Source organism: Salmo trutta, chromosome 14 (assembly GCF_901001165.1).
Source record: "Salmo trutta chromosome 14, fSalTru1.1, whole genome shotgun sequence".
Taxonomy (NCBI): Eukaryota; Metazoa; Chordata; class Actinopteri; order Salmoniformes; family Salmonidae; genus Salmo; species Salmo trutta.
The window spans coordinates 72,843,216-72,857,323 of NC_042970.1; the positions used below are offsets into that span (position 1 = coordinate 72,843,216).

At 42.8% G+C, this 14,108-nt stretch overlaps 2 protein-coding genes and 1 long non-coding RNA gene across 3 annotated transcripts; 1 reads left to right on the forward strand and 2 right to left on the reverse strand.

Moving 5' to 3' along the window:
* Nucleotides 1–81: 81 nt before the first annotated feature.
* LOC115147316 (putative RNA-binding protein Luc7-like 2) lies at nt 82–5,659 on the reverse strand. Its single transcript, XM_029689500.1, has 9 exons — nt 5,092–5,659; nt 4,517–4,611; nt 3,741–3,839; nt 3,408–3,518; nt 3,010–3,153; nt 2,438–2,614; nt 2,086–2,273; nt 1,796–1,978; nt 82–1,343 (listed from the first exon to the last, which is right to left on the reverse strand). Exons 1-9 carry the CDS (start codon nt 5,150–5,152, stop codon nt 1,037–1,039), a joined length of 1,365 nt encoding a protein of 454 aa, XP_029545360.1. The 5' UTR covers nt 5,153–5,659; the 3' UTR covers nt 82–1,036.
* A 431-nt stretch (nt 5,660–6,090) lies between these two features.
* Nucleotides 6,091–7,650, forward strand: LOC115147319 (uncharacterized). Its single transcript, XR_003866317.1, has 3 exons — nt 6,091–6,289; nt 6,931–7,074; nt 7,374–7,650. It is a non-coding gene; the product is annotated as an uncharacterized LOC115147319 (long non-coding RNA).
* Nucleotides 7,481–11,429, reverse strand: LOC115147317 (TRIO and F-actin-binding protein-like). The gene is made up of 7 exons (XM_029689501.1): nt 11,038–11,429; nt 10,433–10,661; nt 10,118–10,226; nt 9,772–9,931; nt 9,311–9,421; nt 8,470–8,556; nt 7,481–8,214 (listed from the first exon to the last, which is right to left on the reverse strand). The coding sequence occupies exons 1-7, from the start codon at nt 11,404–11,406 to the stop codon at nt 8,080–8,082; spliced, it is 1,200 nt and encodes a 399-aa protein (XP_029545361.1). The 5' UTR covers nt 11,407–11,429; the 3' UTR covers nt 7,481–8,079.
* Between the last annotated feature and the right edge of the window lie 2,679 nt (nt 11,430–14,108).

Consider the following 14,108-nt stretch of genomic DNA (forward strand, 5'->3'; position numbering starts at 1 on the left):
TTTTACCAAAACGCAGGCGGGGTGTCTGCTTTGTTGTTTCAACTAAGGATTCCAACATTAAGAATGGACAGGAAACATGAGTCACAATGGAAGCAGGACTTTTATTAACGTTGTAGTAGATGGCAGACCAAGGTAGATCCCCCAAAACATCCACCTTGACTCACAGCAAAAGGACTGTGTGTGTGTGTGTGTGTGTGTCCATGGGTTTCTGCTGAAATGTATGCATCTATTCATGGTTTTCTGCCGGATACCAATAAAGTAACAGTATGTAAAATACTTGTGTACGTTGTCAACTATATTGAATTCTGCATGCCCATATTAGTGTGAAGAGTCTTAAGTGATACTCTCAAGTATGCTTATCTTTCAAAGGATGTGGTTGTTCATCACTGTTTGTGTATAAATCTAAGTTGTACACACTATACGCGCTCCCCCATATGAAACCGATCTTTGGATCCATGTTGGAACCCAGAAAATGACAACAGCATCAACATTGTCAATCATAATGTTGATTTAAAAAAAAACAGAACAGCATTAATAAAATAATGTTTAAATGGGTAGAACTTCCATCTCCCTCTACTAACCCCATCCCAATATCCAATTATTACATGAAATAAAGTGTTGTTCACAGTCCAACTTCCTTCCTTTCGTTCAAGGTCTTTCCCATTCATCCCAATCGAAAGCTCCACCAACTATCTTTGCATGCTCCCATCCTGATTTCCTTGTCCCAATTTTTCCTCTCCGCCCAATTTATATGTCGCACTTCAACATGAATGAACACACATACTCACTCACCACCCTCCTGGACCCTTCCAGCCAGTCCCAATTCACTCCCTCCCACCAGGTCATAAACCTTTGATGATTGCAGATCTGAAAGGTCTGGATAGGTATAAGCAGTGTAGCTTCTACCATATTGCTTCCATCTTATATATCTGCAAACATCTAAGGGTTATGGCTCAGGTGAAGGGGTAAAGAGCCCATTAGAATGGACTGTTGCTCCATCTTTCTAAACCCCCCCTGCTCTAACATGACCTCTGTATCATATCTCCCCCGACTCCCTCTCCCCATCTGAGCTGGAACGTCTATCCCTCTCTAGCGACAGAGATCTCTCTCTTTCTCTCCCCCTGGCCATCATCTCTGGAGAGGTGGACCTCTCCCGGTCTTCCCTCGTCACGGGCTCGGGCCTGTCGTCTTGCTCCCGGGAGCGGGGTGGTCCCTCTCCTCCGCTCTCCCTCCATCTCTCCTGGGAAGGGGAGCGCCCTGAGGGTGAACGCCCAGATGGAGAGCGCTGAGACGGTGAGCGGGGTTCTCTGTCTCGGGTGTGTGAGGATCTGTCCCTGGAAGACCTGGGTAGAAGGAAACAGATCAGGAATTGGTAAAAGATCAAGCACCCGATGATAGACAAACAAAATTAAACCCAGACAAACTGTTTGGAAAGAGCTGGTTCATATTCATTAGGGCACAGTATAGCAAAACATTTGACAATGTAAAACCTGGCAAAATTAAGGTAGTTGTACCTCCCTGTTTTAATCTAGTTGCTGCCTGATTTTAGTGACATAAGGGCTATGTGAGTCGTGTTCATTAGGGCACAAGGTACATAGAAAAACATTTTGCAACGGAAAAAGAAAACATCTAAGTTTTTTGTTGTTCAGGCAACCTGGTAAAATAAAAAAGGTAGTAGTACCTCCTGATTTCATTCTGTTCTCTTCTAGTTGGTGCTTGATTTTAGTGACATAAGGGCTATCTGCCATTTCCTAAGTATCACATCAGGGTTCCTGTCTGTCTGTTCGGGCCTCACCTCTTCCTCTTGCTCCTGTGAGAGTGGGAGCGCGAGCGATGTCCGTCCTTGTGTCTATGCTTACGTTCCCTTTCCCGCTCTCCTCCTCCCTCCTCCCGGGGACGAGAGGAGCGGTGTCGTCTCGAGCGATGGGAGGATGAGCTGCCTCCCTCCCTGTATCGTTCACCACTTCTTGATCTTGTCCTGTGAAAAAAATACATCAAAGTGGATTGTTAAAATACAAGAGAACGAGCATTTTGAAGCATTTGTTTGATGTCTGAACTGATGGGAACAAGTCAGATTTAGCTCACCTCCGGCGATCTCTCTCCCCCCTCTCTCTTTCTCTCTCCCTCTCCCGTACACGTTCAGTTTCGCGCTCCCTCTCCTTTTCCCTCTCTCGTTCTCGCTCCAACTCCCACTCCTTTGCTCTCTCTTCCTCCTTTTCACGCTCCTCCCTTCTTCTCATTCGCATTCCTTCTTGCTTCTCCACAACGGCTTTCTGTAGGAGGAAAAAACAAAGCATGTAACTAAGTACACAAATCCATCGCAACAACTGTGCTCAGACAGCTCAGGTTTTACACTTCCTGAAAAGCAAAGTAAACGTCTACATAACTAGTGATATCCTACTAGGTTCTGACTACTGATATATGGTGTGTGTCTCACCCGTAGCCTTTCCAGCTTCTCCCGGATCTCAATGAATCCCAGATGCAGTTTGCCTCCAAAGTGGTCAGCTAGGCGGCGGTCGTTGTCATGGAGACCTAGGTAGGCGGAGCACACCTCGCACACCCGGAGCTTCTGCTGCTGGAAGCTGGACGCCGGCATCGAGTTCCTGTATACGTCCTGGGAGAAAGCAACAGTAAACCAGACTGACGTTAGAACTAGGACACTGCAAAGTTCTTAGTGCGTATGCTGAGGTGTTGAAGACTAACTTTAATTAGGACATAGTACACAAATGCCTGACCCACTTTCAAATGACTGATATTGACTGACTTTTGGGATTTATTTTGAGTGCACATGTGAAATTCCTTTTATACCTGGCTGTTAAACATCTAAGAGGCCTTGCTGAAACAGGTTTGTATATACATACAAATATATACAAATATATATATATATATATATATATATATATTTTTTTTTTTACAAGTTCATTTTTATTTACAGTACCATTTACAATACCATTCCGAGCTCCTATGATTGGTTGTGACCACAATCATCCTTGACCCCTGCCAACTGACCTCTGCCTCCTTCTTCATTGCGCGAGTCTTCTCCACCTTCTCCAGGACCTCCTGTGCCTCTTCCACATTCCCCTCGCCCCCCAGCTGCTCCGCCCGGGCCAGCAGCTTACCGATCTCCTCGTTCAGCTCGTGGACCCGCTCAGCCTGTTGATACCAGAGAGAAAGGGTTAGAATTATGACACGGTGACAACCAGAGCAACAAAGTGACAGAATCTCATTTTAATTACAGTTTCTTATACACGGTTGAAATGTCATTTTCTGAAATGAATCAGATACATTAATCTAGAAAAACCAGAACAACACATACCATGGAATTGGATTCCAACTATACAGTGTCAATTCACCTAATGAGCATGTGGGGAACTATCTAAGTAAGACAAACAACAGGGGTCGGTCACCTTGGCGGCAACCTCAGCGCTGATCTCATCCTGCGTCTCAGCCAGTCTCTTTTTTGCTAGCTCAGTCCTGCGGTCACAGTCAGCGATGAACGACTGAAGGTGCTCAGCAGCCTGCGGTGACGGGATGGCAAGGAGAGAGTTTAAAGTCACCAGATCAGAGAGAAAACATCAATAGATATCACATGGAGACAAAACAGAAGAAAAGAAAAAGAGGGAGAGAAAGAAACAATCCATTGATCAACAGATCACATGGAGTTTGCATGCAGAGGAAACGTTTGTGTGTATGTGTGGTAAACATGTATACTCGGTACATGACAGTCCAACGTGACTCACGTCAAGCTCAAAAAAGTACTCCTGTTGCTTGGATGCGATCTCGAAGTCAGCCCTGAGGGCCAGGTCGTGGACCTTCACACACTCTCCCAGGTCCATTCTCTATACGACGACAAGAAACATTCATTAAATTATTCACTCAAAGCTGTACCTACACATCCTGTACTCAGGAGTGCAATTGACATTGTGTTCTATAAACACTACTGCACACAACCATTGTGACAAAGACGGTGTTAACCAAACTAGGGGTCGCAACCCCATGTGGGGTCACTTGATTTAAAAATGGGGTCACGAGAGAACTCCGAAATACAATAAATAAATTGTGCTTGGTTCATAGAACCTGGGTTACGTCAGTAAACTTGTAATAAACAGAGTGGTGTCTGTTTACTTCCTACAAAATGTGGATCTATCTTTAGAACAGTTTAAGCTACAAAATATTATGATCCCATCACTGAAAGATAAGACTCTCAGGAACACGTACGTTTCTTCTGTTTCCCTCTACAATGGCAGGACACATTAGAACAGAGTGGACAAGACCAGGCACTAAATCAATGAAGATGTTTTTTTCTACACAGAAGATCATACAAAAGTATTGCCTGATGATCTTCTGAACTTCCCAATATTTCAAACCATACTTTCTTCAGATTGAAATACTGTCAAAAGTACTGATTTGTAAGACTGTCTAAGCCCCAATGATTGACAAATATATATATCAAAATATGGTCGCAGGCCAAAAAAGTTTGGGATCCCCTGGACTAAGTAATATGTCATGTACTCACAGTGCCGGAGAGAATGTCGTGAGGACAGGAGTCCAGCAAATGACTCTTGCAGACCCGCTCATCTGTAAATTTGATTCTCTGGCGCATGGTGTCCCCTACACGAAAATAAATCAGACAAGGGGAGAGAGTTAGTGAGCTGAGCAATGTCATGTCAATCGCAAGAAGCAATAGCTGTGTGCATACCAGACACCACCTTCCTATTATCCAAAATTGTGATTACGGTGGGTGCGGATGCCCATGTGGATCATTCATTCCTGAAACCAAAACTAGGTTAGCTTACTAAAGAATAAACTAGCTATCTGTCCAACGTTAGCTGCAGCCAGTCAGTAGCATCTCGTGGGCCAACAATATCCCAGCTAGCAAACATCAACAATGTGACAAGGTCTGAAACGGAATGTTCCTTGTGTTTACTTTACTGTGAACACAACAAGTAGTTAGCCGTCGTTAGCATTCAGCCATTGGTCCCCAGGCTAAGGTAGCTAGCTAACGCCAGCTAGCATGATAACAACTAGTTAAAAACATTTCCTCTGAAACATCGAGCGACACTGAAACAATGTAGCTTGTCGTTTACTCACCATCTCTACTTGTGCCCATCAACTGATCCAACATCGCTCGCATTTGCGCTTGAGCCGACATGTTTCTTGTTTATGTCACCGACACTACACGCCGATGGTGTCTGCTGCATGCAGCCTCGACCACAGGCCTCTGACGGCTCGTGGACGTCGAACAACTTTTCTCAGAGAGAACCTCAAGTTCTCGTGACGAATAGTTTGAAACAAACTAGCTCGCTAAAACCTTTTCTTGAGACCTTTCACCACCTTAACGTTATAATTATCAAGTTTGTAATACCAATTTACAATGTAAATATTAGGTAGCTAAGCCTATTCCGAAATGTTTCTCGTCCCCGTTCGTCTCTCAACTCGAAGTATGGCGAGGGGACAGTATGCTGAGTGGCGGGTAGTGTAATTTCAAAATCGGATTATTGAGATAAACCCAAAGGTTTTTAGGTAGTTGTGAGACCAACCACAGTCCCTTGTTAGACCGTAAATATCATAGACATATTCTAACGTATTTATTAATTCGGTGTCCTTTATTTTTCGACTTCCTCCTCTTTCCGAGCGCGCTCTGCCTCGAAGGAAATGCTGGTTGGCTGAACGGCACAAAATGATGCAGTCCTCGCGCGCTGGTTGGCTGAATGGCATATAACGTCATTTTGATCGCTCTGTCGTCAGATATCGTACGCGTTTCTATTTATTTATTTTTTGTTGTTGAAAAAAGCGCTATAATAAATGTTAGTCAATGCTAGCGCAAGTAGCGCAAGTACAACTGAGTACAAGCGCAATTAAATTTTAGCATCGATGGCATATAAATCCACATAGGCCTAAACTGGATTCTATGGGCAAAGAGAAGCACATAATACAAAAAGTCTGGAATTATCTATTCTATATACGACTGTTCATACATTGTGCATTACATGTATTTATTCATGTCTTGTTGTTTGACCTTTGCTGTCGTCATAAAATGCATTTGGCATTCGGCCAACACCACGGATAGACATACGCCCTGAACCCATCCATAAACATTGCTGTCCCGCCCACCCCAAACTGGAAAATGGCGACAGCTGTCCTGTGGCTCTCACGGAACCTCGTATCGAGGAATACGGGGGTAGTAAGCCGTAACATCGTCTTGAAACCGTCTAACACAACGACACTGAACCAATGTCGAAATGCGGTATCAACAGCAAATGGCGGTGTTCAACCAAAGCCGGATAAAGTGAGTTTTCATGCATGGTCAAGTCGGTTAGTAAGCAGGCTAGGTAACCCTACACATAATGTGGGAGGTTCCTGACTCTTGGAGCAGATTGACAGCAGTCTTTGCCAATCACATTTTAAGGAATTTGGAGAGAGAACTGTGGGAGCCAATGAACTTGTGTATGTTTGATACGGAAGTAATTTGTCATTATTTTAGCCACTTTGCGTCGAAAAATTATACTATAAAGCTAAAATGTAAATGTTTTATGTAATAAAGTATTGGCTTACACAGAATAAACCAGTGTAACATATTAACACAATAATAAATACCATAGAGTATTGGTGTGTCCATTTTTTGGTCAAAGTCCATATCATTTGAATTAGCCTGTTTGTGGGAAATTAAACATTTCAGATCAATAATTTATTGTATTATGAGTATGGCACCCTGAGCATCTGCATTTATTATGTGAATCACTGAAATTGTTTAGGATTTATGCATTCTGAAAAATCCCATGTTATCTTATCTGAGGCTTTGAACCATATACTGTGTATGTTGCTTGATGTGGTCATGTTTCTGTATGATATTAGCGATTTTAGTTAATGTAGTAACCTTTTTTCAGATTGTAGATATTCTGAATTTCTTTCTTTCGCCCCATCACCCAGATATCCTTCGGCCTTATCCGCATGACCGCTGTAGTTATTCCCTTCCTGTACGTGGGAACTCTGATCAGCAAAAACTTTGCGGCTCTACTTGAGGAGCATGACATCTTCGTCCCCGAGGATGATGACGATGACGACTGAACCTTGGTCAGTGATGAGAAGAGCTGTATTGATACAGCTATTGATGTATAAAAGGCTAATATCATTACTAGTCCCAGGGTGACACACAGGCTACCCTAAAATAAAACATCTATTTAATATACTATTGTCCCTAACAGTAGTTTAGAGTGCATGCGGCAACATCTTATTTACATAATGGTATGTACCTAATCCAAACAGTCATGTTGAAATGGTACCAATGATTATCTAAAAGAGAATGAAGAGAAATAATACAACTGTGAGAATGAATGACCATTGACATTGCTTGCATTTTCATTTCTTTCCAGGGTGCTTTGCAATAATGATGGCATGCCAATATGAGGAAGGAGAGAGAGATGCCCCCCTACAGGAGAAGATTGCCCTCATCATGATCCACCTCTCCATTGCCTTTTTCTTTCTCTCTCCTCCCTTTTAGTCCCACTTTCACCTCCTTGCCATAGATTACTACATAGTATTTGATATCATTGTGAGGTCACAGCACAGTCAGACTTCACTCTTGCATGTCTTATTATTTACTCAGAGTCTACGTGTGTAAAAAAAATAAAATAAACACATTTGTTGGGGTATGTTCTTTGGTGTTATCTCGTGGTTGTCCCTGTCATTCTATAAAACATGCATTCTTTAGTCTTATAACTCCAACCACAGCCTAGCCTGGAATCCAGATTTATGTGCTCTCTTTCACCACGGTTTCACTTTGCTATATGTTGAAACTGAGCATATCAGTTTGGAGAATTCCAGGCTAACCACAGCCAGCCATAACGAAGAACAAACATTGTGCTATTGTATGGCTTCTTGGCTCTTCACAGCAGGCATCCAACTATCCATCCATCAACTCTCTTCCTGCAGTGCTGCGTTCGCCAGTCTTGGGTGTCTCTTCCCCCTTCCTATAGCGCTGCGTTGGCCAGTCTCAGGTGTCTCCCCTCCCCTCCTGCAGCGCTGCGTTAGCCAGTCTGAGGTGTCTTCCCCCTTCCTGCAGCACTGCGTTGGCCAGTCTCAGGTGTCTCTTCTCCCTTCATGCAGCGCTGCATTAGCCAGTCTGAGGTCCCTGATCTCCAGCTCACTGCGACCCTTTATCCCAATCAGCTCCACGTACACCTCCTTGTAGCGGTCACACAAACTCTGCTTCTCCTAGAGGGGGTCATAGACCAACACAGAGGAGACCAGTAGAGTGACATTTCTTATCCATATTCTGTTGTGTGTGTATGTAAACTCATATGGTGGTTGAATGGTTGGTCTGGAGTGGAACAGTAGAAACGGCATATGCAAGTACCTTAGGACAAGATGATGAGGGAAATTTGACTAAAGATTAGTATTTGTGTTTATGGTGTGCTATCAGAATTTTGTAAGGGTTGATAATGTGGATACAGAATATACCAGTAGTACCTTAGTTAGAGACTGCACTTCATTCCTTAGACAGCCAATCTCTTTTTGTAGGTACTCTGCCTCAATCTCCTTTGCTCGTAGCAGCATCTGGAGGGCAACACGGATACATCAGTTTAGTATTTTTGGTCATTTTAGTGATGCAATACTCATCAATATGAAGATTATTCCACAATTCTTTCACCAGTATCGTGTCAATGAATGAATAGTGCATTGATGTCACTGATGACCAGTACTAGTTGTTCTACATGGTTATTTTTAGGACCCCAGCAGCATGTCATTGAGGTGAGTTTTTCACGATTCAGAATGAATCTGGTCCAGCCAATAGATGGCAGCATCTGGAGGACAACATTACAATGTGACCAATCACCAATGGCACACAAATCTACACACCAATCAATAGAGCAACTCTGATGTAAGCCTTGCTTCCAATCAGACTTAAATAATAATTCAGGAATTACCATTACTTTTCAATACACTTCAAAACAAGTATTCAGATCATATTTATTTGAAAAAACATGCAGTTGAATATTGAAATGTGTTTGGAAATACACTTGGAAAGTGTTTGAAAATACTAAAATACACTCCAATGCATAATGCATTTAACCTAGGTATTTGAAATATGTATTTGAAAATACTTTAAAATACAATTTGGTCGATTATTTGGTTTTTACAAATAACCATTCAAATACTCAAATAGAAATACTTGTTTTAGGCTGTGAATTTGAAAATAGTCAAATACACAGAAGAAGGCATTTAAATAACAAATGGTCAAATACAACATGTACTTGAATCCGGTTCTGCTTCCAATACAACTAATCAGAATGTCAAACTTTATTCTTACTTCCAATTCTGAGGGACTGCGCTCACAGTTGCCAGGGAAGACGTTTCCTGACCTCTGACCTGTGATGAAGTGGCGCATGTGGCTGATCTCAGTCAGACGAGCCTGCATTTCCTGAGACAAACATGAAGAAGAAATAAAAATACTTATTACTATTGCACTGTGTGACAGTATGGTACATTGCTTAAATTGTTAATTAGAGAATGAATTAGATCATTTATTTGTTGTTAATTAGTCTCTCATGACAGACTCTGCTCACTCTCACTCTTTCTTTCTATCTGTCTCTCTGCTCTCTTTCTTTCTGCTCTTTCTCTCTGCTCTCTCTCCTTCTTCTTTCTTTCTCTGCTCTTTCTTTCTCCCTCTCTCTCCTTCTCTCTCTCTGCTCTCTTTCTCTCTCTCTCTGCTCTTTCTCTGCTCACTCTCTCTCTCTCTCTCCTTCTTCTCTCTGCTCTTTGACCTCTGACCTGGTTCTCTCTGCGGAGCTGTTCCATCTCTCTGTCCTTCCAGCTCAGCTCTGTTTCTCTGTCTCCTCCGCTCTGCTCGGCCCGGTTCGGCTCCAGGCACTTCTGGGAATATCTCTCTGACAGAACGTCCAACTCACTCTGGAGGGCATCAGCCTGGGGCCTGTAGAGAACCAAGAACACATGTTTAACACACATGCATGTGGGCATGCCCGCACAGATGCATGAATGCACAACCACACTGATACACAAGCACAGGGTGGATAGTTATCCCATTAGAGAAAACCTTCTCTTCCACATTCTTTTGGTGCCTTTCACTTTGATGTCTGGTTAAGAGAATGGATCTCACGTCTGTCCTCTGTACGTAGTATCCATATGGCTACCCCCTTCAGTCATCCTTCTGGCTTTCTCCACCTCCCTCTCCAGCTCCTCCCTGTGAGCCTCCTTCAGGGCCTCAACTGCTATAGAGCACAGAAGTGGCATAACATGACAAGGAAAAAAGAAAACATTGAAGTGAAGAGGGGAAGGACAGGACATAGGAGGGTAGGTCATCTGTTCCACAACAAAAGTTGCTTTGTGACATCATCCCTAGAAAAAGTGTAATTATTCACACAACACTCTACATGATATTACACACAACTCCCAACAGGTCTCTCCTTCCCACCTTGTGCCGTGGCCTGGCTCTCCTCCTGCAGCAGTCTCTGTCTCTGTAGCTCTCGGACCTCCCTGGCGTGGCTCTCCTGGAGCTCCATCAGGGCCCTGCGGTGGGCCGCCTCCATGGCCTCCAGACGCTGGCCGCAGGGGGCGCAGGGGCCACACAGACTGTCCACCTCCATCCCCATCTCCACACGCTCCTTACGCAGACACTCCACCTGCTGCCTGAGTGATAGCGCCTGAGAGAGAGGGAGAGGAGAGGGGTCAAGAGGGGGATAGAGAGGGGAGGAAGATAAGGGAGAGATAGAAAGAAAGAGAGAGCGGGAAGAGGAAAGGGAAAAGGGTTGAGAGAGATGGAGAGAGAAAATAGTGGGAAAGAGGGGAGAAGAAAGTGGAAGTGTGAGACATAAAGAGAGAGAGAAAGAAGGACATGTGAGAAGGGTGAGGAAAGATTCCCTAAATTATTCATTATGTATATTTAAAACATCCTCTCTGTTTCTATAATACCTTTACAAGACAGTTCTAAACGTTATGATTATTAAATGTTAAACACTCAAATGAACAAATAACTGTTTTACATTTAGGATTTTGAGTGGAAAATAATTCTCACACTACCTCCCTCTGTAGGGCCGTTGCACTGGTTGTCTGAATCGTCTGATTAGGAATCGTCTGATTGGTCTGATTAGTCTGTGCACCAATCAGAGACAGCACGCTCATCTCCCTGAATGTTAGACTCTCGAACTCCACCCACTTATTGTTGACGTCCATGGTGTGAGTGACAGGTACAGGTACGCTGGCTTTCTTCCGATCCAAAGAGTCCCATCTGCTGCCCATCTCTCTGAAGGGGATCCCCCCCTCAAACCATCTGTTCCTCTCCTCCAATCGCTTGGATTGCTCTCTGTCCCAGCCCTCTCCTGCCTCTCTCTGACTGTCTGATGACATGTTGGGGGAGGTGTCATTTAGATCCGGGGCCACAGAGTCCATTTGACGAAGGTTGGAGGTGGAGTTAGTGGTTTGAGGGTCGGAGTCTTCACAGGTCAGCACAGAGGGAGGCTGGCGAGATGACACAGGCTGAGAGTTTTCTCTTTCACTGTCTGACCGTCTGTGATATAATAATGGGGACCATAGGAAAAGTGTTTCAGATATAGTCACATTTTTTACTGTTGTATATTATTACATTTGTCTAATTGTCTTCTTGCTGCCTCCAAGTCCATTCATTATGTCGTAAAGTAATTATGTGCATTTCTGTTGTGATCTTAGGCCACACCAGTCTAAGTGCAGGACTTTGTCTGCGTCTGAAATGGTACCCTATTCTATTCCCTGTAATGTGCATTACTTAGTTTGGACCAGGGATAATAGGAACTTTGATCCAAAGTTGTGCAGTAAATAGGGAATAAGGTGCCATTTCAGACACAGTGTTATTTCTGACACAGTACCATTTCAGACACAGTGCCATTTCAGAAACAGTCAATAGAAACACTCACGGTGGGATGTCTGAAGTGTGTCTGGGTTGGATAGTCCGTCTCAGCACATTTACCCACTTCCTTCTGATCCTGGAGGTCGAGGCTGACAGAGTGAACACTGCTTTCTTTGTCTGATTGAGATCAAGAGATAAAGAACAGAGAAAAGCCACATCTGAGGGGTTACAAACAGGAAGGAACTAAAGCATATTGACACCAAGACTGCATCCGAAATGACACGCTACACAATATATAGTGCATTACTTTATGGGCCCTGGTCAAAAGTAGTGCATTATTTATGGATGGACTAGGATGCCATTTCAGATGCAGCCCAAGACTGTAGTAGTAGTAGTAGTAGTAGTAGTAGTAGTAGCAGCAGCAGTAGTAGTAGTAGTAGTAGTAGTTGTAGTAGTAGTAGTAGTAGTAGTAGTAGTAGTAGTAGCAGTAGCAGTAGTAGTAGTAGTAGCAGCAGTAGTAGTAGTAGTAGTAGTATTACTAGTAGTAGTAGCAGTAGCAGCAGTAGTAGTAGTAGTAGTATTAGTGGTAGTAGTAGTAATAGCCAGTGGTAGCAGTAGTAGTAGTAGTAACAGTAGCAGCAGTAGTAGTAGTAGTATTAGTGGTAGTAGTAGTAGTAGCCAGTAGTAGTAGTAGTAGTAGCCAGTAGTAGTAGTAGTAGTATTACTAGGAGTAGTAGCAGCAGTAATAGCCTGTATTAATATTAGTGGTAGTAATAGTAGTAGTAGTAGTAGTAATAGCCAGTGGCAGTAGTAGTAGCAGCAGTAGTAGTAGTATTAGTGATAGTAGTAGTAGTAGTGGTAGTAGTAGTAGCCAGTAGTAGTAGTAGTAATAGTAGCAGTAGCAGCAGTAGTAGTAGTATTAGTGGTAGTAGTAGTATTAGTAGTAGCCTGTAGTAGTAGCAGCAGTAGTATTAGTATTAGTGGTAGTAGTAGTAGCCAGTAGTAGTAGTAGTAGTAGCCAGTAGTAGTAGTAGTAGTATTACTAGTAGTAGTAGCAGCAGTAATAGCCTGTATTAATATTAGTGGTAGTAATAGTAGTAGTAGTAGTAATAGCCAGTGGCAGTAGTAGTAGCAGCAGTAGTAGTAGTATTAGTGATAGTAGTAGTAGTATTAGTGGTAGTAGTAGTAGTAGTAGTAGCCTGTAGTAGTAGCAGCAGTAGTATTAGTATTAGTGGTAGTAGTAGTAGTAGTAGTAGCCAGTAGTAGTAGCAGTAGCAGCAGTAGTAGTAGTAGTATTAGTGGTAGTAGTAGTAGTAGTAGTAGTAGTAGTAGTAGTAGTAGTAGTAGTAGTAGTAGTAGTACAGATATCGGATCTTCATTTGATCACTCTTTTGTTGCTGAGAATTTTCCTGCACATCAGGAAACGCAAACTTGTAATGTATTCAAGGTTTCAAAAGGCTTCTAAAGTTTGTAATGTCCACTTTAAAATGTCAGACTTGTATCAACCCCTACAAAAAATGTAAAATAATTATAATCCACACAATAATTCACATTTCCTTTTGCTGCAGGACTATTGTCCTGCTGTAGAAAACTGCCTCAAATTAGGATACGGCATCTGTAGTAGTAGCAGCAGTAGTAGTAGTAGTAGTAGTAGTAGCAGCAGTAGTAGTAGTAGTATTATTAGTAGCAGTAGTAGCAGAAATAGTATTAGTAGCAGTAGTAGCAGAAATAGTAGTAGTAGTAGTAGTAGTATTGGTATTGGTAGTAGATGTTCAATGAGAGAAAAAACAGGAAGAACACACGTGTATCTGGAATCCATAGTTCTTCTCCACGTCAAAGTCTTGGACGTTCATACAGGACGTCAGGTCTATCTCTCCATCCAGGTCATCTGACTACAACAGACATGGAGGAACTGGCGTGATACAGACTCAAAAATACTTCTATGGGTATATAATTGGCGAACTGATATTGCAGATATAGGAAATGGCGTTACCTCCTCAGCCTCAGAGTCCATGTAGAAACTCAGTGCAGCATCCCTCATCACAAACCAGTGTCTCCTCCACTGTTAGAAACACAAGCCAAACAGACTCAGTCAAACCAGTGACACTTCAAAATATTCAAAACACTGCTATTGTTTTGAATGATGCTTTCCTTTATTTGTGCCAGTTTGTTCTAACACATGGTGAGGTGTGTCTTTTGCAGTGTTACCTCCCCATATTCATCCAGTTTTGACATCCAGCCCTTTTGGTCAGACTGTGTTTGAGTATTT

Coding starts and splice junctions, on each gene's coding strand:
- LOC115147316 (XM_029689500.1), bottom strand. CDS start 5,152: ATGTCGGCTCAAGCGCAAATGCGAGCGATGTTGGATCAGTTGATGGGC. Junction 4,612..5,091: donor GATGGGCACAAGTAGAGATG/GTGAGTAAACGA, acceptor ATTTTCGTGTAG/GGGACACCATGCGCCAGAGA. Junction 2,274..2,437: donor AGAAGCTGGAAAGGCTACGG/GTGAGACACACA, acceptor TTCCTCCTACAG/AAAGCCGTTGTGGAGAAGCA.
- LOC115147317 (XM_029689501.1), bottom strand. CDS start 11,406: ATGGACTCTGTGGCCCCGGATCTAAATGACACCTCCCCCAACATGTCA. Junction 9,932..10,117: donor ACTACGTACAGAGGACAGAC/GTGAGATCCATT, acceptor GGTTCTCTACAG/GCCCCAGGCTGATGCCCTCC. Junction 8,215..8,469: donor AAGTGCAGTCTCTAACTAAG/GTACTACTGGTA, acceptor GACCCCCTCTAG/GAGAAGCAGAGTTTGTGTGA.